Source organism: Crocodylus siamensis, chromosome 2 (genome assembly GCF_052110815.1).
Source record: "Crocodylus siamensis isolate JL-2025a chromosome 2, ASM5211081v1, whole genome shotgun sequence".
NCBI classification, from domain to species: Eukaryota; Metazoa; Chordata; order Crocodylia; family Crocodylidae; genus Crocodylus; species Crocodylus siamensis.
The window spans coordinates 201,171,421-201,193,290 of record NC_143396.1 but is presented as its reverse complement, the minus strand read 5'-3'; the positions used below and the strand labels follow the sequence as shown (position 1 = coordinate 201,193,290).

At 42.5% G+C, this 21,870-nt stretch overlaps 1 protein-coding gene across 1 annotated transcript in view; it reads left to right on the top strand.

The window, feature by feature from the left end:
* Positions 1-21,870, top strand: part of METTL15 (methyltransferase 15, mitochondrial 12S rRNA N4-cytidine) — a 242,164-nt gene that overhangs the window by 206,330 nt on the left and 13,964 nt on the right. The window contains exons 4-5 of the mRNA XM_090032816.1: positions 12,680-12,871; positions 14,738-14,916. Coding sequence (XP_089888942.1) covers positions 12,680-12,871; positions 14,738-14,916 — 371 coding nt within the window. The remainder of the gene's footprint in view (positions 1-12,679; positions 12,872-14,737; positions 14,917-21,870) is intronic.

Here is a 21,870-nt window from a genome sequence, read left to right as displayed (position 1 = left end):
CGGCATGGACAGCTAGAGACCCTCTGGGTAAAAATTCGTGGGGAATATGGCACAGGGTACACAACGGTGGGAGTCTACTACAGACCTCCCACTCAAAGTCCCGAGCTTGACCAGGAGTTCGCCCAGGAACTGACTGAGGCCGCTTGCTCCAGGACCTTGGTTGTCATGGGTGACTTCAATTACCCGGACATCTCGTGGGAAGATCACTCAGCTAAATCTGAGCAGGCGCAAAGCTTTCTCTTGTGCGTGGATGACCTCTACCTGACTCAAGAAGTCTATAGGCCAATGAGAAGCAAAGCACTGCTTGACCTGGTACTGGCTACGGGGGACGACCTAATCGGCAACCTAGTGATTGATGGGAAGTTGGGTGACAGCGACCACGAGCTGATCACCTTCACCATCCGCCGTAAAGCTGGCAAGTCAGTCAGCAACACAGAAGTCCTTGACTTCAGAAAAGCCAACTTTGACAAGCTCAAGAGGCTAGTCAGTCAGGCCCTCAGGGACCATGACCCCAGGGAGTTGGGAGTTCAAGAAGAGTGGTTGCTTCTCAAGGAAGCGATCCTCAGTGCACAAGCTAAATCTATTCCAACACGGAAGAAAGGCAGCAAGAAGGCACAGCAGCCCCCCTGGCTCTCCAGAGACCTAGCGGACCTCCTGTGGCTAAAAAGGAAAGCCTACAAAGGATGGAGGACGGGATTCACCTCCAAGGAGGATTACTCCGCGCTGGTCCGGTCCTGCAGGGAGCAAACCAGGAAGCCAAGGCTGCAACTGAACTCCAACTAGCTTCAGGCATCAGGGACAACAAAAAGTCCTTTTTCAGATATGTGGGGAGCTGGAGGAAAAGCAAGGGCAACGTTGGACCGCTGCTAAACCAGATGGGGCAACTGACAACTGACGCCCAGGAAAAAGCCAACCTATTAAATAGGTACTTTGCGTCAGTCTTTCATCAGTCACACGGGATGCCCGTGCCTGCTATGGGACAGGGAAATCTGGGTGAGGGGGATCCCCTACCCTCCATCAATGCTGACCTCGTGAAGGAACACCTTGAGAAGGTGGATACCTTCAAGTCAGCTGGCCCTGACAACCTGCACCCCAGGGTACTCAAGGAGCTGGCGAGCGTCATAGCCCAGCCCCTGGCACGGATCTTTGAAAACTCCTGGCACTCTGGTGTAGTGCCCGAAGACTGGAAGAAGGCCAATGTGGTGCCGATCTTCAAGAAAGGGAGGAGAGTGGATCCGGCTAACTACAGGCCCATTAGCCTGACTTCTATCCTGGGGAAGATCTTAGAAAAGTTTATTAAGGAGGCCATCCTTGATGGACTGGCCTAGGCTAACATTCTAAGGGACAGCCAGCACGGGTTTGTTGCGGGTAGGTCTTGTTTGACCAATCTCATTTCCTTCTATGACCAGGTGACCTATCACCTGGACAAGGGAGAAGAGATTGATGTCATATATCTTGACTTCAGAAAAGCTTTTGATCTGGTATCCCATGATCACCTCTTGGCCAAACTGCCCAGTTGTGGCTTTGGCTCCACCACGATCCACTGGCTGGGAAATTGGCTCCGTGGTCGGACCCAGAGGGTTGTGATTGATGGCAGTCGCTCATCGTGGTGCCCTGTGACTAGTGGGGTCCCTCAAGGCTGTGTCCTGGGACCCATACTGTTCAACATCTTCATTAATGATGTGGACATTGGAGTCAGGAGTAGACTGGCCAAGTTCGCCAATGACACCAAACTTTGGGGCAAAGCATCCACGCCAGAAGATAGGCGGGTGATCCAGGCTGACCTGGACAAGCTCAGCAAATGGGCAGACGAGAACCTCATGGTATAAATGCAAGGTTCTCCACCTTGGGAGGAAAAACCTGCAGCACCCTTATAGGCTCGGCAGTGCTACGTGGGTTAGCACTACAGAAGAAAAAGACTTGGGGGTCATCGTTGACCACAAGATGAACATGAGCCTGCAATGCGATGCTGCGGCTAGTAAAGCGACCAAAATGCTGGCATGCATCCATAGATGCTTCTCGAGCAAATCCCGGGACGTCATTTTCCCCTTGTACTCGGCCTTAGTGAGGCCGCAGCTGGAGTACTGCGTCCAGTTTTGGGATCCATAATTCAAAAAGGATGTGGAGAAGCTTGAGAGAGTCCAGAGGAGAGCCACACGCATGTTCAGAGGTCAGGAAAACAGATCTTACGATGACAGGCTGAGAGCCATGGGACTCTTTAGCCTGGAAAAGCGCAGGCTTAGGGGTGATCTGATGGCCACCTATAAGTTTATCAGGGGTGACCACTAGGATCTGGGGGAACATCTGTTCACCAGAGCGCCGCATGGGACAACGAGGTCAAACGGTCACAAACTTCTGCAAGACCGTTTCAGGCTGGACATAAGGAAGAATTTCTTTACTGTCCGAGCCCCCAAGGTCTGGAACAGTCTGCCAGCGGAGGTGGTTCAAGCGCCTACATTGAACACCTTCAAGAGTAAATTGGATGCTTATCTTGTTGGGATCCTATGACCCCAGCTGACTTCCTGGCCTTTGGGCAGGGGGCTGGACTCGATGATGTGCTGAGGTCCCTTCCAGCCCTAATGTCTATGAAATCTATGAAATCTATGCCTGCAGTAGTTCAGGCTAGAAGTTGGGAGGCACTAGAGTGAGCCCTCCCGTTCCTTCCACAGTGCTGAGCTGAGGGGGGTGTGGCCATTGTCCCAGCAGAGTGCAGTGATTAGGGAGGGGTTTAAACCCCCATCCTGGCCTGCATAGTACCCAGCCAGGGGGAGAATGGAGGGATGTTACCAGCTGACCTGCTGATTAATTTCAAAAAGCTCTAAACGCCACTGTTCTGTCTGCCTTTGTTTCAGTGAAACTGGAGACACACACACATAGATACATCTCAGCATTAGCTAGCACAGGGGTGGTGTGACCGTAACCAGATGCCAGGAGGGGTCCATGCCACTGGGGTCCATGCTGTAGGAGAGAGGAAAGGAGGGGTGGGAGCAGGGCCAGGGCAAGCCAGCCAGATGCTGTTATGTCTGCATCTCCACCACCTCAGCCACCTGGAGCTATGGCTAGGGAGAGGGGTGGGGCCAGCCCTGCTCTCTGGAGGAAATAGCCACACCCAGCCCAGCCCAGCCCAGAGCTAAAAAGAATGCTAGGATGCTCGGGGATTCTGATTTAACCTAAACCAAGAAGGAGTCTAGGACAGAAGTTCTATAAAACAGTTTGACTCAAATCAGTTAAGTTTGATATGACATTCAACCAGGTTTATCTTAAACCAGTTTTGGCCATTTTGAAAATGGTTTATGTGGACTCAGCTGGTGTTGTGTTACAGGTTTAAACCAGTTTCTGGTCACTTAAACCGGTTTATGTGTAACTTCTGTCCCTAGCCTAAAGGGTTAACCCACCCCATGGTCTCTTAGACCTGGAGAGAGCCTTGGCTGGTGATGCTAACCCCAGCCTCTCTCCCCCTCTTCCTGCCAGCTTTTAATGTCTTTTGGCCAGCTAATTATTCTAATCAGGTGGTCTTAAGTGGGCCTGTAATCATCCTCCACTGCATGCAGCATGTTACATGCCTACAAAAAGAATCCACTCACGTCATCTGGGAGAAAGATTAATTAGACACAGTTGGGGCTAAACCTATTTCTCTTAAAGGTTTCCCCCTGGCCTGTGACACCTACCTACTTCTGTTTAGTTATTTCAGTATATATTGCATTATGTCTGAGCCTTTATTTTATGTGCTTTCCCTAAACTTTGTGCTCCACCCCGCCAGCTCTTTAGTTCTGTTAGAACAGCCTAAATGCATCCCTTATTTTGTTCATGCTGCTCTTAGATTCAGGAGGGAGGGAGGGAGGCCATAGAAACATGCCTTTTAAGGATTTATGATTCAATCCTTGACTAGTTGGTTCCTTTGTTAGGTGCACTGAGATGAGGGGTAGCCCAGAGATCTTATGAGTGTTCTACCCCTAGATAGTAGGTTACTGAGTTATTTTGCTTCTTCACTTGTCTCTCCTTTGTATTGTAAAAATGTGTAATAGTGGGGTCAGGAGTAGAGTTAAAGAGCTTGTGTAATATGATAACACTTTTAATCTGGTGATTTTTTTTTAATCATTAGGATTCACGCAAGTCTGATTCCTGAGTTGGATAGGTGTTACTCAAGGATAATATTCAACAAAGGTCATGTGCTTGCTTATGCGTCCTAGATGAGCAGTGCATCCAACTCATTTCCTCCTTTTTTTCAGTTTTGTTGCATTTCCCATAACTGTTCCACCACTCCTACTGAGAAGATATGGAGGAAGAGGTTGATACACTCTGTCTACATGAGCACAGGTTAAACTCTAGTGATAGTTTAATTAGGGAAGAATTAGGAATGTGAAAGTGGTCTTACGTGAAACAGGTTGGGATGAACAGAAGGAAGATGAGAGCTAAGTAACATGTACTTCATAGTAAATACTCAAGGCCAAAAATAATTATCCTTTCTATTCTGAGGTTTAAGTGGAGTAGTATTAAACAAAGTAGTTGTTGTTACAGGAAGTAAAAAGCCTCTAGGGCGTTATCAGATAATTCATACCCTCAGCAGTCACTGAGTAAAAAGAACAAATCTAAAGCTCAGATTTATTTTCCCCTCATTGTGTCATAGTGTTACAGCTAAGTCTCAGGGCTCAGACTCACATTTGATTAGCAAGGCAAAGGTTATGCAAATATATTCTAAGTATCAGTAGCAGCAGATCTGTCAAACCAGCAATTATGCACCATTTTGAGCAAGCACTCTCCATGAATAGAGCACTTTAGGATGTCAACATCTATGATGTGGAAAAAATATTGTATAAATTTGCTTTGTTAGCTAAAGAAAATTTAGCAATAGCTACATTTTATTAGCCAGTTCTATAGATGAATAAAAGCAGTTTTTACATACTATATATCTGAATGTTTATAACAACCTTACAACATGTAAATCAAATCATAATATGAGTCAGATATAAAAACACAATGGAATGTGGAGGTGTAGGAAGGAATATCCTGTTTCAACAGTCCAGTTTCTACTGTTTTCTACATCATAAATGTATGCTTCGTGAATGTCAAATTAATGTTTTACGCATCCGTGAGTGCATAGAGGAATATTAAACAAACACAAACATTAAAATAATTTGAAGTAGTGAAGTAAACTGATGCTGTTCATATATTTTCTTCAGCTAAGCCTTTATGTTCACATTGTATTATGTCTTGTAAATTGACTGTACAATTGATATGATCAGTTTGCTCTCTTTTGATAAATTTTGTGTTTGTAAAAAATGTATACAAATAGAGGTGTGAGTCTTATTAAGAAAACAAGCAAAGAGCATATTTAATATTTTGGGTTTAATCTGATTTTCTTTTACAGACAAAATAATTGTATTGTATACCTTTTCACCAGCCAACATTAAATACATTATTTTCTAACATAAATATGCTTATATTCATGCTGTTCAGAGAGTTAATTATTTCTGTTTATACTGTGGGACCAAAGTCAGTAGGTCAGCACAAAGCAGGATGGGTCAAGATAGGTAGAGAAACCAAGTGATGGAATGTACCATGTAACTTATAGCATCCGATATTGAAAGCAAGCACATCCACTACTTTGCACAGGTTCAGGTACTCTGAGCAAGGCCTCAAGCTGGAAATACTGTGCTCTTGGGAGGATGTCATAGGTGATCACTTGTGAGTGGACTCGTCTCCTCCCTACTTTTTCCTGATAACATAATTTTCAAAACAAATTCAGGGTGTTTGCATGTCAGATGTGATAAATTGATAAACTCAGCATGTGGGATTTAATTTTATTGTGTGCACCTGCTGATGTTTAAATTACATACATGCTAATTGTTCTTTTAGGAATGGATGCAAACTCTTCTATTTGTATGTTTATTTGTTTTGGAAAAGTGAGTAATAGTTGCTGTATTTCTTATATGATTCTGTAGTTTTCTGTTCATTTGTGAATTCCAAAATTGCATTTTACCTTCTGGATTAAGATCTTACTGTTGTGCTGAAGCTTCACTTTAAGTGGCAAATATGGTAGAATGTAAGTATTTAGACTTTAAAAGTTGATAATTTAAAACTCATTCCCCCTTCTATCATTAGAAAAATTCCTATCAACTTATATGGGAGTAGTACTGTACAATTGGTATATGTGGTGGTTTTAAAATAAAAAAAAATCTGGTTCCATAGAAGCAATAAGGCAATGATACGTAAAGTTTATCAACTCAGAGGGAATTGCTTATTTCTGAACCAATGAAAATAATACAGGAAATTGAATAATGTAATAAACAGTCACTTTCTAAAAAACCCCAAAAACCTGACTGTATAACAGTCAGTCAGTAAAAGGGGAAACCCTTGAAAGCATGAATCAAGTATATTCTATAATCCAGATTGCCAGGCATGAGAAAAAGATTAGGTGGCATTTCTTGTTGGAATGAGGTAGCCCATGTGAGATAAGAGATGTCTACTTTTCTTACTGTGAGAAAAGGAGATAGTATGAGTGGGGTTGAAGGCAGGTCACAAATAAAGGCAGGCAAAGAAAAAAAGGTCTTCAAGGCAAGTATAGTTGCCTACTAGTATGGTGGTTCTGACAATGGAAGATATACAGTGTTCTAAAAGTTAACATATGAAACTGGTTTATTTTTTTTAGTATAGTGTCTGCTACTCAAAGACAGAGGACTTGAAGGCACCCCAACTACTGCCAATATTCTCCCAGTGCTGTTGATTGCCAGTCTTTGGAAAATGTCTCTGTTGATCATGTCCTTAAGTCCTTTGATGTTGATCTTCTGTTGGCAGTGCTTCTGCTGCACCCATCATTTGGAAACCAGTTTGAATGGCATAACTGAGTGGATGAGTTGGTGACTCGTCCAGCAGTTCTCAGCTCCTAGCATAGCTCAGATGATGTGGACATCTTTGCCATCTTGAGCACAATAGTCAGTCAGGTGCCTATGCTTGGATCATAGGTGTTGCCATGATGCCCTGTTCCTGTTTTTCTGATGGAAGAGGGTGGTGATAGTGAACCCATCTTCTGCACAGTTAGTCAAGTGGAGGATGCCATTGGAGTTGACCTTTCCCACACCTTCCTTGCTGATGGTTCCATTCCAGAAGTTCAAGGCCCTTCTGACTGTGGCATTCAAATTGTTGAAAAGAATAAGTCTGTCTTCTTCCAAAATGCCAGACAAGACTTGGTCAAGGTTAGCATAGAATTCTTCCTTGGTTTTGTCAGCAGGGTCAAGAGTTGGGGCATACATGCTAATGATAGTGGTGTGTTAGTTCTCTGCCAGTGTAAAATAAAAAGTCAAAATAAAAAGGTGCTAATTAATTACAATAGGGAACTAATTAAGTTCATTTATAAGTTAATTCTTGGTGGTAAAACCAAGTCTGTGAAGCGAGGGTTCAGTGCCTGTGGAGAGACACTTGGATTCTCTACAAGGAAACATCAAGACTGTTTTTATGAGAGTGACCAGGAGATCCAAGAGTCAAATGACCACAAACACAAGGTGTTTTGTGCTTGGCAGAATGACAGCAACTCCAAGTAAAAGAAATTGAGTCATCAACAAACTAAAACAAAGGTCCAAAGGAGGACCTGTGATATGAAGAACAGATGGTGGAAAGACAAAACAAATGAGTTTCAACATCTTGCTGACATCCACAGTATGCACATTTTTTTCAGTACCAAAGCCATTCACAGTTCAAGCACTCAAGGACCAATTCCTTTGAGACTTAAGAAGAGAGGAGACCTGATCAAGGAAAAGGGAACTATCAACACCCATTGGAAAGAGCATTTTGAAGACCTTTTCAGTCAAGACTATTATTGATAAGTGCTCTCAACTGCATCCTGCAAAAGCCAGTCAAAGATGATCTCAGAATCCCTCCAACCCTTGATGAGGTAAGGAAAGCCATCAAGCAGAACTTCATCTGTCATCTTCAATGACAAGGCACCTGGAGCTGATGGAATCCCCTCCAAAATCTTCAAGCAAGAGGAAGAGGAGCTCATAATACAGCTGCATTCCTTCATTTTAAAGTTCTGGTAAAGGATGAGGAAATCCCAGACAACATCAGGGATGCTATGACTGTGACAGTCTTCAAGAAAGGAGATAAATCCAACTGTGGAAATTACAGAGGGATCACACCTTGCAGTCCACCACACGAAAAAAATTGTGAGAACCATTTGGAGCCATCTCCTTCCACTTGCTGAAGAGCTCCTTCCAGAATCTGTGTTGGTTTAAAGCATCAAGAGGCACAACTGACATGATCTTCACTGCTCACCAACTGCAGGAAAAATGCCAGGAACAACATAACATCTATATATGGCCTTCTTTGACCTCATGAAAGCCTTTGACTCTGTCAGCTGAGAAGCACTGTGGAGGATCCTTCTAAAGTTTCATAGTTTGTAGGGTCGGAAGGGACCTAAACAGATCATCAGGTCCGACCCCCTGCCCTGGGAAGGAACAAGTGCAGGGTCATAACACCCCAGTCAAATATCTGTCCAGCCTATTCTTGATGACCCCGGAGGTAGGAGGGAGTACCACCTCCCTTGGGAGTCCGTTCCAGAGCCTGGCAGCCCTACTGTAAAGTAATGTCTCCCGATGTCCAGCCTGAACCTTCTGTGGTAGGGCACTATTGTTGCCTGCCACTTTAAGGGCTGAGCCAAGCAGCCAGGAGGTGCTTAATTGCGGCAGCCATTTTAGATCCCTGGCTGCCTATATAAACAGTTCATTTCAGTTCATTGCTGGCAGACCAGACAGTAACATCGCCTGGCTGCAAGGCTGCATACAGCATCTTGGAGGTAAGGGCAGGAGCTGTAGGGGATGGTTTGAAGGCTCCTGGTTCTGGGGATGACCTAAAACTGCACCCTGCCAAGAGTGGTTGGCCTGGTGGGGCTCTCAGTGACGCTGGAGCCCCCAGAAAATGCCAGGCCAGTTATCACCCTGGTGAAAGGTAAATAGGGGTGCCTTAACCCCAGCCCTCACCTTCGGGTGGGACATATTACATCGGAGCAAGGTGTGCCAGGTAAGCTTCTGGAGGCGCCTGAGCCTGCTGGGGGAGTGACCCTACAGGGCCAGGCACGCTTCTAGGAGCCCCTGAGCCAGGAATGAAGGACCCCAATCCCGAAGTGCAGGCACTAGGTGAAAACCCAACTGAGGCACTCGACTGGTCAGTGCTGGGGCTAGGACTGGAAGGGTCAAAAGGGCCAGGGGCCTACCGTGAGAGACGCCCATGACAAGCGAAGAACCCCAGGGCCACGACTGGCCTGAGATGTGGCCAGGGCTTAGGGAAGCCAAAGGTTCCGTGATTGACAGCTAATGGGCAAAGGGGATGGTTGAGTCAACTGCCTGAGATGCCATCTGCGAAGCTTGGGCCACGGTGTAGGGGTGGAACGGAGCCACAGATGCCCCCCCCCCCCCCAATATCAGGGTGTAAAAATGGGACTGTCCTGCCTTAATTAATGACATAATTAATCAACAAGGCACGGCAGATGAGACAGGTGGGGAAACTGGCCCTGTGGCTAGTCAGGGACTCCCACCTTGCCACACTTTTCTCTAACAATTTGTGGCCATTATTCCTAGTAACCTGCAGTGGTGCCCGGGGAAACAGAGCCTTACCCAATTCCTGCTGGTCCCCCCTGGTGAGTTTATAAACAGCCACCAGATCCCCTCTCAGCCTTCTCTTGTGGAGGCTGAATAGATTCTTGCCCTTCAGCCTCTCTTCATAGGGCCTGGCCTGCTGCCCCCTGACCATTTCAGTGGCCACATCCCTCTTCAAGTGCGGCGCCCAGAACTGGATGCAGTACTCCAACTATGGCCTGATCAATGCCATGTATAGGGGAAGGATCACCTACCTCCCTGGACCTGCTTGTGATGCATCTCTAGATGCACGACAAGGTGTGGCTAGCCTTACTGACTGCTTCCTCGCATTGGCGGCTCATGTTCATCTTGGAGTCAACAATGACTCCGAGATCCCTTTCTGCCACCGTGTTGACAAGAAGGGTGTTCCCCAGCCTATAGGTGTGTTGCTGGTTCCTTCTCCCTAGATGCAGCACCCTGCACTTGCCCACCCAAACTCGTCACAATTCTTTACCTGCTTCAGAATAGTATGCAATCAGTGGTTTTCAATAACTGATCCATCATAGATCCCTTTGAGGTTAAGCAAGGCTTCATCATCACTCCAGTACTCTTCTCATTATTCCTTACTGTAATGCTACCTCTGACCATCAACAAGCTACTAGCTGGACTGGAGCTAAACTCCCTAGTGGATGGTAAGCTGTTGTATTTCAGATGACTTCGAGCCAAAACCAGGATCACTCTGACCTCAATTAAGAGGCTTCAGTAAGCTGCTGATGTTGTAGTGTGTGCTTACTCAGAAGCAGGCCTTCAGGCAATTGATGACACCTTTACTGAGACATACAAAAATGGGACTGGTGTTTAACATTCAGAAGACTAATCTCCATCAATAAGCTCTTAATGAGCAGTCACCAGCTCTGGTAATTCAGATTCAGAGTGAGACTCTTGGAGAACGTCAAGTATTTCCCGTATCTCAGAAGCCATCTTTCACAGAAGGATGTCATCAGTGAAGAAATCCAACACTGCCTCAAGTGCAGCCTTCAGACGCCTGAAGAAACAAGTGTTTGAAGATCGCAACATCAGATCTGAAACCAAGCTCATGGTTTATCAAGCAATTGTGATCCCCACCTTACTGCATGGAGCTGAGATGTGGACAATGTACAGGAGACATTTTAAGTCACTGGGGAAGTACCATCAAGGCAAAAAAATCCTTCAGATCTGGTGGGAAGACAGATATACCAATGTTAGCATCCCCACGCAAGTAAACACCATGAGCATTGCGGTGATCATCATCCGTTATCAGCTTCACTGGGTCAGCCATGTCATCCAGATGTCCAACTCCAGATTCCTGATTCTCCCAGATCAGCCAATGTATACACTTTGGTCAGTTTTTGACAGAGAGACACTAAATTCTGTCTGTCTGTCTATAATGTCTGGGTATGTGATGTCTCCCTCTCTTATAAATCCATGGCTGGGTTTAAGGTCACACCTTTTTGTGATTCTAAATTCTGTTGATCTATTTTGCTTCTTATCTAGAACATTATTTTACCTATTGTACTTGTTCCTCTAACAATCTTTGGAACCCATCATAAAGAAAGCACAGAGCTGCATCCACTGCATTAATAAAACTTAGTACCTATGTTCTCATTATAAATGTCTAAATTCTCCTTGAAATATGTGGAGGGTATTCTAGAACCATTTTTCACACTATAGTCAAGTAATTAGGGTTTGGGAACAGTTTTCTATTTTCTAGATTAACACACTGGAAAAAATGTGCTATATTCAAGAAAAAATACATACATGTAAAGAGGAAAATCCATTCGCAGGGGACAGCAAAATATGTATATGGTATGTACATGACAGGAAAAACGAACGCTGAAGGGTGTGGGTAGATTTATATGGCATTCATAGTGTTTTATTTATATGGCTGACAGAGATGCTTTTCTGGAAATAAAAGACTTCTAGATGATGTGAATAGGAATAGCTGAAGGAAAAAAAGTTGAGTCTAAATTAAACATTCAGAGTATATAGCCTAAAGGCCATTTGGTCCTGACAGAAATGTGTGCGCTTAATAGGATGTTGATATTTAAACATACATGCCAACTGTAATGGTAAAGTGGGGGTAGAAGAGGGAATTTTTTTTTTAATAACTTTGCAATAAGCCTGGCTTGTTTAGTAAAAAAAATAGTGAATTTTTTTAAAAAAGAATTGTACTTTTATTTTAGAAACACAGCATTTTCATGTGTTGTTCATGCCATCACAGTCACCACCAGTATCACCACCCTGATGTAAAATCCAGGTAACAATCCTGTAAAAGATAATCAAGTCCTACTATTCCCTTTATCTTAGTAAAGGAATGAATGCTCATTTATAACTCTGTATGGAGTGTAAAAAAACTAAATGTCTTAAAATACCGTCCTTAAAATGGTCTGCACGCAGGTGGATTTGAAGGAAATCAGGATTCAAAAGGCTGACTGTAAAAGAAATGTGATCTACTGGAAGAGAATTCTTTGTTTTTTAATGATGCCAGATGTAAATACTAACAGTGTCAGATTACCAAACTTCAGTGTGGCTTGTGAAGATGCATATATAAAAAGTCATGTATATCCACTCATGATACAAATAAATATATGCTGTATGAGGAAAATCTCCATATCAGAATAGCAACTTTCTAATCTAATCAGGTTGGCACCCTGGTTATATGTCATCATACTTAAAGAAAGCTGATCAGGCCTGTGGCCAATTCATATGGTTGTAGTTTAAATTAATTTTTGAGATATCACTGGGTTGGGACCTACAAAAGAGCATGAGAGGACTTCATGGATTTTTTTTATTATGCTTTTCCTACTCATTTAATTTAATCACCAGTGGGATTACAGCCAGTGGAATTACATTGGTGTAAAACTGATTCAAGAGGAAAATTAGATCTAAGGTAAAATACTGAAAAATTTCTACACCAACTTTCAAGGAAAGTTCTATCGAAAGTCTTTGAGAGTCTCTTATGTACCTAAATCACTTAAATACTGTAAATTTTACTCCTTTGCTCATTTCTTTTGTAGGAAAGAAATGCTACCTTGGATTAAGACCGAGTCTTTTTGTCTATGATTCTCTCACAGGAATCAGATTCGGCCTCTTCTAGGAAAGTTTACCGAAGCAGAAACCCTGTTAATCTCAGCTGGAATAGAGCCAAGGACTCTAGATGGAGTTCTTTTGGATGCTGGGTGTTCCTCTATGCAACTTGATACTCCAGAAAGAGGTTTTTCCCTGAGAAAGGATGGCCCTTTGGACATGAGGATGGATAATGGCAGGTGCGTATTGATAAAACATTTCTTCTCACAACAAGAAATCAATTTCTCAACAACACTCTGAATTTAATTTCCTTTTTAGGTTGCAGAGTTCCCATCAAACTCCCACATCCAGCTTTACACATACATAATAAATCAGCCTTGTTTGGTCTCCTTAACATTTTTTTTCTCAGTATTCAGGGCCAGAATCTGGTCTAATTTACTCCTTGAAAACTAGAGGAAAGTTATTCTGGGTTTCAATGTTGGAAGAACAAAATCTGATCTGTAGGATTTATAACTAAGAATACAGGCAACGAATTACCACAGCACTTAAAACAGGCATCTTCAATTTTGTTAGATCCTTTAAAAAGTTGTTTCCATGGGATGGTAGAATATGTGATAAGAGAGTGCTTAAGTAAAATTCTACAATATTTCTTTTATCTTTAATGTAGTTACTAAGATTGGTGATGCATTACCTTGTAGAGTGAATTTGCAGCTGTTGATTGAATTCAAATGCGGAGTTGTTTTCAAGGCATTAAAAAGAATAGTACTATTTGCTCATTGACATGTTTGTAAGCAGGTCATTTGTATGAATTGCATTAACTTCGTCCTCCTTTTTGTAGGAAGCATGCTAGAATAACTAACTTAATATGCAACTGAGTGTAATCTAGAAAGTGGGATCAATGGTAATAATAACGTATTTTTTAAATTTATGTAGTGTCTTTTGACCTCCAAAAATGAGTAACACCCTTGTATGTAACCAAGAATGCAGTTACCTTGTTGTATAAGGGATGGTAATGAATTGTCATGTGGCATGTTGTATACTAGTAACTATGGGAAATACTGGCCAAAGCTGTTGACAAGCTTGTAATCTTGCAAAATTTACCAAAAGGCCTTTTAATGTTCATGTATAGCCAATAGGAGTCCGTCTTCAGTCTCTAAACTGACACACAATAAATTGCATGATACTCAATTTATCCAGCTCAGCATGAACAGCTGAGATCATCCTACTGGGATTCAACCCTATAGTTTTTTGGACTCTAAATGTGAGGCTTGTGCCAGTAAACTCTATGAAGTTGTTTGATAAGAATAGGAATAAGAATACGTGTGGTATAGCAAACACCTACATCACAATTGCCTTTTATATTTAAGTTTTCTTATCTCCTGCTAGATGCTGTGGAGAATTAATAAAATGCTGAAAAAGATTCTGCCTGTCGTCATTCTTTTTCTACAAGAAGAGAGTCTGTGAAATAATTTCAAGAGATTTAGCCTTCTCTTCATTAGTGAACTCTCATTCTGTTTATCTTACCAGACCTTGAACCATTTTAGTAGTGAAGTTGTTAAGGTGAAAGGGATGCGAAATAGTTTATTTGTGTTCTAACAGGTTATAACATATATTTTTTCTTTTAAAATATGTTTTGTTTTTAAAATGTAATAGCTTTAAGTGATAATTCAAGACAAGAGTTACCTTCGTAAATGTTCATAAAGGTTTCCTAGCCCTAGATATAAGAGAAAAGATTCTTGAGACTAGTCCCTCCATATTCTAAATGGAAAACAAGGCTGCTTTGAAGCATTTAAATTTTAAAATAATACTTGAAAAATAGCTATTCTTTGTCAACTTATTAATGTTAGACTTTATGGTAATGCTTGACGTTTCAGCTATTCTTTTATTACTAATTAACATTAAGGAAGAAACTCCATCTGATGTAATAAGAGAATTTAAAAGGTAGAAGCTATTTCCATTTTCACGGGTTTGCTGTCTTATTTTAAAACCTCGAGGGCACTTGTATGCAGTGTGTGTGTTTGACTTTATGTCTCAATGCTATGAAGCTTCACCTTTTGTCAATGAAAACTGACGTCAGTGAACTAATTGGCTCTTCTTGTGCGTAGGTACCCTGACATGCCCACTGCTGCTGATGTTGTGAATGCTTTAGATCAACAGGCACTTACGTCCATCCTGAGAGCATACGGAGAGGAAAGGCACGCCAGGAAAATAGCTTCAGCAATTGTTCAGGCACGCAGCCTCTACCCCATCACCAGAACTCAGCAGTTTGCCAGCATTGTTGCAGGTACCCTCATTAATTCTGAACAGTGTCTGAGAGAGAAAAAAAGTATTAATCCCCGAAGTCCCAAAGGGATCTATTTGCACTTGAAATCATGCAAGATTGAATCCTGCCTATCTTTCTCTGATGTCAGCTTTTTGTTTTGTTTTGTTAGCTCCCATTCTTTATGCTGCAGTTTGCCGATTAGTTTAATAGCAGATTTTGCATGAAATGATTTATCATTTGTGCCTACCAAGGTAAAGCATGGAATGACAACAGCACAGGGAAATCTTTATCACTATTGTTGATAATCCCTCAAATAGCATATATTTAATCTATTCTCTTAGTTTTAAGTTTCTTCATTTTAATATTGTGGGGGTGGGGAAGTACCAGGGCAGTTCCCAACCACTAAAATAAATTAGCTCATCTCTTTATTCAAAATAACCAGCTAAAAAGAATAAAGTGACATTATAGGTTATTTCACTTTGTGCATGCTAACTAGATCAGCCTGAAGGGCTTATTGAAACACTTCCTCTTAGCTGCTGTTCACCATAAACTTCCTGAACTAAATGGAGCTTAGAAGGAGCTGTGTTCCAGGCAGGAAATAATTGCATAGTTTTGCCCTATGATGAAAGTTTTCCAAGGCAAAATACAACTTCAGTAGCTGTCCAACACGATTCCATTGGAGAATTACCAGATCTTATCACAAATAAATCTAAAGCACTGAAATACTTGTTTCCAGAGCTATGAAAATTAGCTTTTAATTCATTACATTATGGTTTATGGTCATTCTTTTCTTTTCTTTTCTTTCTTTAAAGTTCTGCAATAGATTTAAGAAAACCCAATGGGGTATTTATAGATTCCTCAAACTGTAACACTTCACATTAAGGTTATGGTTAAATTTAATCCTCTGTGCTCTTAATCATTTTTGGCTTATCATCATACTTTTATGACTTAATAAGTAAATAATCAAAACTGATTATTTGTTCCTAGATACAGTGACAAACAAAGGCTTATCCTTGTATTCAAAACAAAGTGTTCAAGTAAGTTAAAGGGTAAACCCAAATAGGCTTGAAATGTACCTGTGAGTCCTGAAATAATTAGTGCTCAAGAATAACTAAAAAGGTTCCATTTGCTATAAAAATATTGTATTTAGGCACAGTGTATGGAAGGGAAATATTTTTTTAACGGAGAAGAGCTTGATCAGTATATATAACTTAAATAAAATATAGCTATTATATATTTTTAAAGTAGTCATTTCTATTAACTTTAAATGGCAGTAACTTGACTTGTCACACGTATGCTTCTTGCAGAACTGCTATTTTAAAATATCATTGTTTTTAATATTAAAGCAACTAAACAGGTTTGTTAACAGCATAATAAGCAATGTATCTTTAAAAAAAATTAATGTTCAACTATCATGAACTAACTTACTGGTTCCTTGTAAGAGACAGTGGTCAAATATGCCACAGAGTTGGATGGGTTGCCTGTGAGTCATCACCTTAATTGGCACTTCCTGTGACAACGCACATTTTCTGTCACTTTAAAACCCTTGCTGTACTCTGTGTACTTACTGACTTGTGAATCAGTACAGTAGCATGCATGCCAGAGAACCTTAGAACAGTCCAACATGTTTGAGACTTTTTGTCCATCCCTCTATGTAGGTCATGTAAAAAGTTAAAACAATTTTAACCCTTCTTTTAGTCCTTGACTGGGGAGAGCTCATTTCGCTTTGAACTGTCTTAGAGTAAGGACCACAAGACCACTACTCTAACGACTCTGTTTATTACATTATTAAATGTTACTTAGTTACACACAGGCAGATTTATTAAGGTATAATGTGTTGTTATCCACATAAGAGAGGAAACGTATCATCTAGTTAGAACTGGCAGCTATGGTCAACAAAATGTACAGTATCACTCTTCATGTGACATCCAGACCTGCCCTTCTACCAAATCATTGCTGTGTAGTGGCTAGGAGCTGGGATAAGGAGCATAGTCACAGGCTCTTCCCCTGGGCAGAACTGGAGCAGGACCCTGAGTAGTATGACGTATTTCTCTAGAGCAATCTGAATGCCCAAACCAGTGGATTAAGCATCATATTATCTATTTAGAGGAGCGGGAGTTCATTTGCATAATTAAATACTTGATCATTAGGCCATATGAGACTTAATATGCAGACCTTTTCACCTTCAAAAGCAAAAGTCTGGATCAGTTTTTGCAAGAATTTAGGGGAGGAGAAAAGATGTATGAAATAGTTATTTTCATTTAAGTAATCTGGCCAGGGGATGCATGTCTTCCATCACTTTCCCTGCTGCACGGAGTGGACGTGCAAATGAAGGCAAACAGTGTAATCATACTGCTTGTAGCTTCCTATTCCTTTTACAGGCCATTGGATTTGCTAAATACCCTAAGACTGTATACATTAAAGCCCTGCCTTTCACCAGACCCTGGAGAAGCCCAAGCTAATAGCTTGAAACTTGAGAAGCTAAACTATTGGAATATCGATATTCTTACCACTCTATAAAAAAGAAGGTTGAGAAGGAGACATGATTGTTCTCTACAAATACATCAAGGGGATAGCTACCAAGGGGGGAAAATAACTATTTAAGCTAAAAAGCAGTGCTCACGCAAAAATAAATTCCTATAAACTGGTCATAAATAAGTTTAGGCTGAAATCAGAAGAAAGTTTCTAATAGAGCTTTCCACAGGAGTAGTGGGGACAAGAACCTAATAAATACGCATACATTTATGGATGGAGCTGTATGACATGACTACTTCCAATGCCAAATGACTTGAACTTGATTACCCAAGAGGTCTATTCCAGCCCTGCATTCTCACTTTGTTCCAATTCAAGAAAATACTTACTTCTACTATTTAATGCAGGACCCTATCTTCATCACGTGGTGTTCCTACAGATGCAGGGCTACAAAGAGGCTGTCAGAAGTGACTGTGTTCTGGTTTTTAAGTAGGCATGTGTCAGTGCAAGAGTTGCGTAGCTTAGGCAAGGGAGAAGGAAAGCTGGTAGGGAGAGTTAGAAAATGTTTTACCTCGTTTATAATTTGTTGTCTTGAAATACTCTCAACATCCATTAACTTCCTAAAGTGATAGGAACTCTAAAAATAGTTTATATCAAGGGTTCTCAAATGAACAACTTTGACCAGGTCCTGAAAAATCAACTGAGAAATATAGTTTTACATAGCTCTGTGCTGAAGCTTGCAGCTGCTTATATTAAATTGGGCAATCCTAACGTTAATGAATATATGTTAAAACTTACTGGAAAAAATAAATGTTGTGCTTCTTAAAATATAGTTTTAATGTAGTTTATCTATATTTCCGATCACAAATTCTTATTTCTTTTCAGTCTGTGATATTCCTTAGAAAGCAAGCTATTCTTCCTTACCCATTAGCTTCAGCTAGTTCAGGGGTAGGCAAAATGCAGCCCAGGGCCTGCATGCAGTCCACCAGGCCATCCTATCTGGCCTGTGGGGCCGCTAAAAAAATTTCGAAAATTAATATTTATCTGCTCCTGGCTGCCCTCAATGGGTTGCCAAAACTCAGTAAGCGGCCCTCCGCCCAAAATATTTGTCCACCCCTGAGCTAATTACTTAATTTTACTTGATTTCATTCAACTTTGTAACTCATTGACAGGTCAATGTAAGATCACGTAGTCATCTGGATTTTACTTGACAGAAGTTGAAGATTAAATGCTAAAAAAATGTAAAAGACTTTTTTCGTTAAAGCCAGTTTTATCCCAGTCTATCCAAGTTTGTAGACTTTAATTAACAGTTTTAAATTTGTAATATTACTTGAATTTCAGATGGGTGTGAATTAACACTGATTAAGGGAGCCTAGACAAAAGGACATGAATTGCGTCACAGAAACTTATTAAATGTGATGCAAATTCAACAGATGAATTCCTGCAAACAGGTGCACGATCTGAATTAATTTTTAAACTCTACCACTCTGTCTGGGGACTTTAATGTCTCACATTGATAGGCACAGCACGTTGCTAATTTCATTCACAAGCTTAAAAATTTCAGTATATTTTAACATGCGAATCTATTAGATTTTTAAAACGTAAGTAGCACCAGGGTATCCCAAAAGTGAAAATGATAATTTATCTCACTGGGATTTCAAATCCACCAGCTAGCCAGAAGCATGGTGTTTTTGTGAATGAAATTCATTTTACTAGCTTCCCATATAAATTTTGTTATATTATTGTACATAGTAAAGCATGTTAGCAAGAAAGATTTTCCCAGTGTTAATATGATTTAGTTTTGTGACTTTATCAGAAAGCACAAAGTCACTGTTTTTTCCTATATCTTCAAATGTTGCTGGGTGAGGTGGCTGAGAATAAGATAGTATAGGCCTGCACCCTAGGCTGATGGTTTAAATTCACTAACTCTTTCAAGAAGATAGGTGTTCATGTGACAAAAATTTTCACTATACATTATATTCATTACTTACGGTTTCTGCAGGTACCTGATCTATTAATAATAAAATATATTGGTCTTTTCACTTGATAGTCACTTATCTTTCACTTTACAATCATCATCATTGGCATTATCTATACTAGGGGTGTCCAACCTTATTGAATGTGAGGCTGGATCATGAACTTTTTATCACCCAATGGGCTGGCAAGCCATATTCAAAGACCTCACAGGAAGTGGTATCACATGACCTTTGACACCAATGAAGTTGCAGTAAGTGACAATGAAATGGGTCTGGAAATGTGGTTTAAAATCCAAAATAAAAACAGTATAAAAGCAAGAATGAAATAATACCAAACACTTGACTAAAATAAATACTTTCACTTCTACTCACTTCTCAATGAATGAAAGAAGCATAATTCACGTTGACAGATCAAATGTGGAAAAGATATCAGCCAGAGTGGAAACCAATCAAAGCAACAAAATATGGGCATTTTTGAGAATAATCTTCAAGAAGATTTACTTTTATTGAATTTTCAATCACTTACACTGGGAAGAATGTAATGTCTGTACCTGGCTCTTGTGTTGCTGGCCTTTTTCTGCTCTATATCCTTGCTGTTCTCTTTTGAGAGTAGATTGCACAGTTGAGTAGATGTAAAAGAGCTCTGTTTCCTTTGTGCAGGAGCTGGAGAAATCGGCAAGCAGTCAACAAAAGTGATTTCCCTTGCTAAAATCTGTTAGAGGGCTGTAGCTTCTCACTGGTTTCAGCTTGGGGCTCGCTCGGAGTGGGGCAGGGCCCCACAGCTCCCACCACCCCAGCTGCAGGTGCCCATGCTGAGCAGCCTGTAGCTGCAGGGGCCCTACAGCTCTGCAGACTGGACAGAGGGTACCCCAGAGGAGCCCTGGTTCATCAGTGATTCACCCAAAGGCAGAGAGAGGCCCTTGCCTTGTGTCTTCACTCCTGCAACCTGTAATATCAGTCCAGCACGTTAAGTATATCTCCCAATTAAAAAAGATGCCGGCTCCAAATTCAAACCAATTGCTTGTCTTCTCCTCCTCAACAAGGACACTTCCCTCTTCCCTTTCACAGCCCCCTTCTAAGTACCCGGTTCCCAAGGGCCGAGAGAGGAGCAGGGAGGGAGCAGAACAGGCAGATGGGGGGTGTCCATTTAGTTACTGCCTACTCCACCTCTTGCATTCCCCATGGGCTGTGTGTCCTCTCCTGCTGTTCCCATCTCCCCCCTCCCCACAGGCAGGGAGAGGATCTCTCCTTTCATTTAATCCTAGCCCTTCCTCTGCCTGTTCCTGGCCCTGGCCTGGTGTTATTTCCCCAACACTACTGCCTCCTTCCCTTTGATTCGGGGTATCTCCGCCACAGCCCCCCTGACCCTTGATGCTGCCTTGTTTCCAGCCCCACTCTTGCTTGCCCCTCTGCCCCATCTCTGCTGTTAAGAGTGAGGCAGTACTCACAGGGGGGAAATGCAGAAGGGGAGGGGGAGGTATGGAAGGAGGGGGATGAAGTGACATCTGTAAGTTCCTGCGCGGAGCTGGGAGCACCTTGGGGCCGGGCTGGGGCTGTGAGGTGCACAGTTACTGGAGCTGGGCTGGGCAGGAGGCTGGAGGAGCCTGGCCCAGAGGGGACAAATGCAGCCTCTGGGCCAGGCTGCTCCTGCCTCCCGCCCAGCCTGGCTCTGGCAACTGCGTGCCCCGCAGCCCTGGCCTGGCCCCAAGGCGCCCCCAGCTCTACGCAGGAACTTACCCCTGCCTCCGCCCTGGCCTGGCCCAGCCCTGAGGTGCCCCCAGCTCCATGCAGGAACTTACCTCGTGCCTCTGTCCACCATGCATGCGGGCAGGGCACGGGCCATGCTGCAGCTCCCCCAGCCACACGCTGGGGCAAGGGGCAGAGCCAGGGAACAACCTGTATGAGCTGTACCCAGCTCATCTAATCAAGCGCAGCTGGGGCAGCCCCGCACCACACAGCCCTCGGGGCACCGGCAGCAGGACCTGGCTCACTAATGAGCCCAGCCCCGCGGGGGTAAGCAGCTCCCCTCACTGCCAGTTAGGGCCCGCGGGGCGGCCCTCCCCACTTCGCCACTGCCCCGGTGCTGCAGCTCCATGCTTCGCAGCGGTGGCAGTGCCTCGGGCCAGATAAAATGGCTTGGCAGGCCACGTGGTGGCCTGCAGGCCATATGTTCGACAAGCCTGATCTATTCCATACCCAATGATTTTACAGAAAGGCAGATCTTTTTTCTGCAGTATTTGCAATCAAGGTAAGGCATGACATAAAATGAGACATCCAATAAAGCAGATCTCTAAGAAGCTCGAAGGCCTCCTATAGATGTGCAACTAGGTTGCTCTGACATGCTATAAATCCATCATGGAAATTAACACACTCCAGGAGCCTCCCAGCATCGCGTGTATCAGCATCCCCGCACTGAAAAATGGCAGCAAGGAGCTTTAGTTCAAAGTGGCCCACTGCCATTCTTCAGCACGGGGATGCATGATTCTCTGGCACTGTTAATTAGCACAGCTTACTAATTAAAGGACTC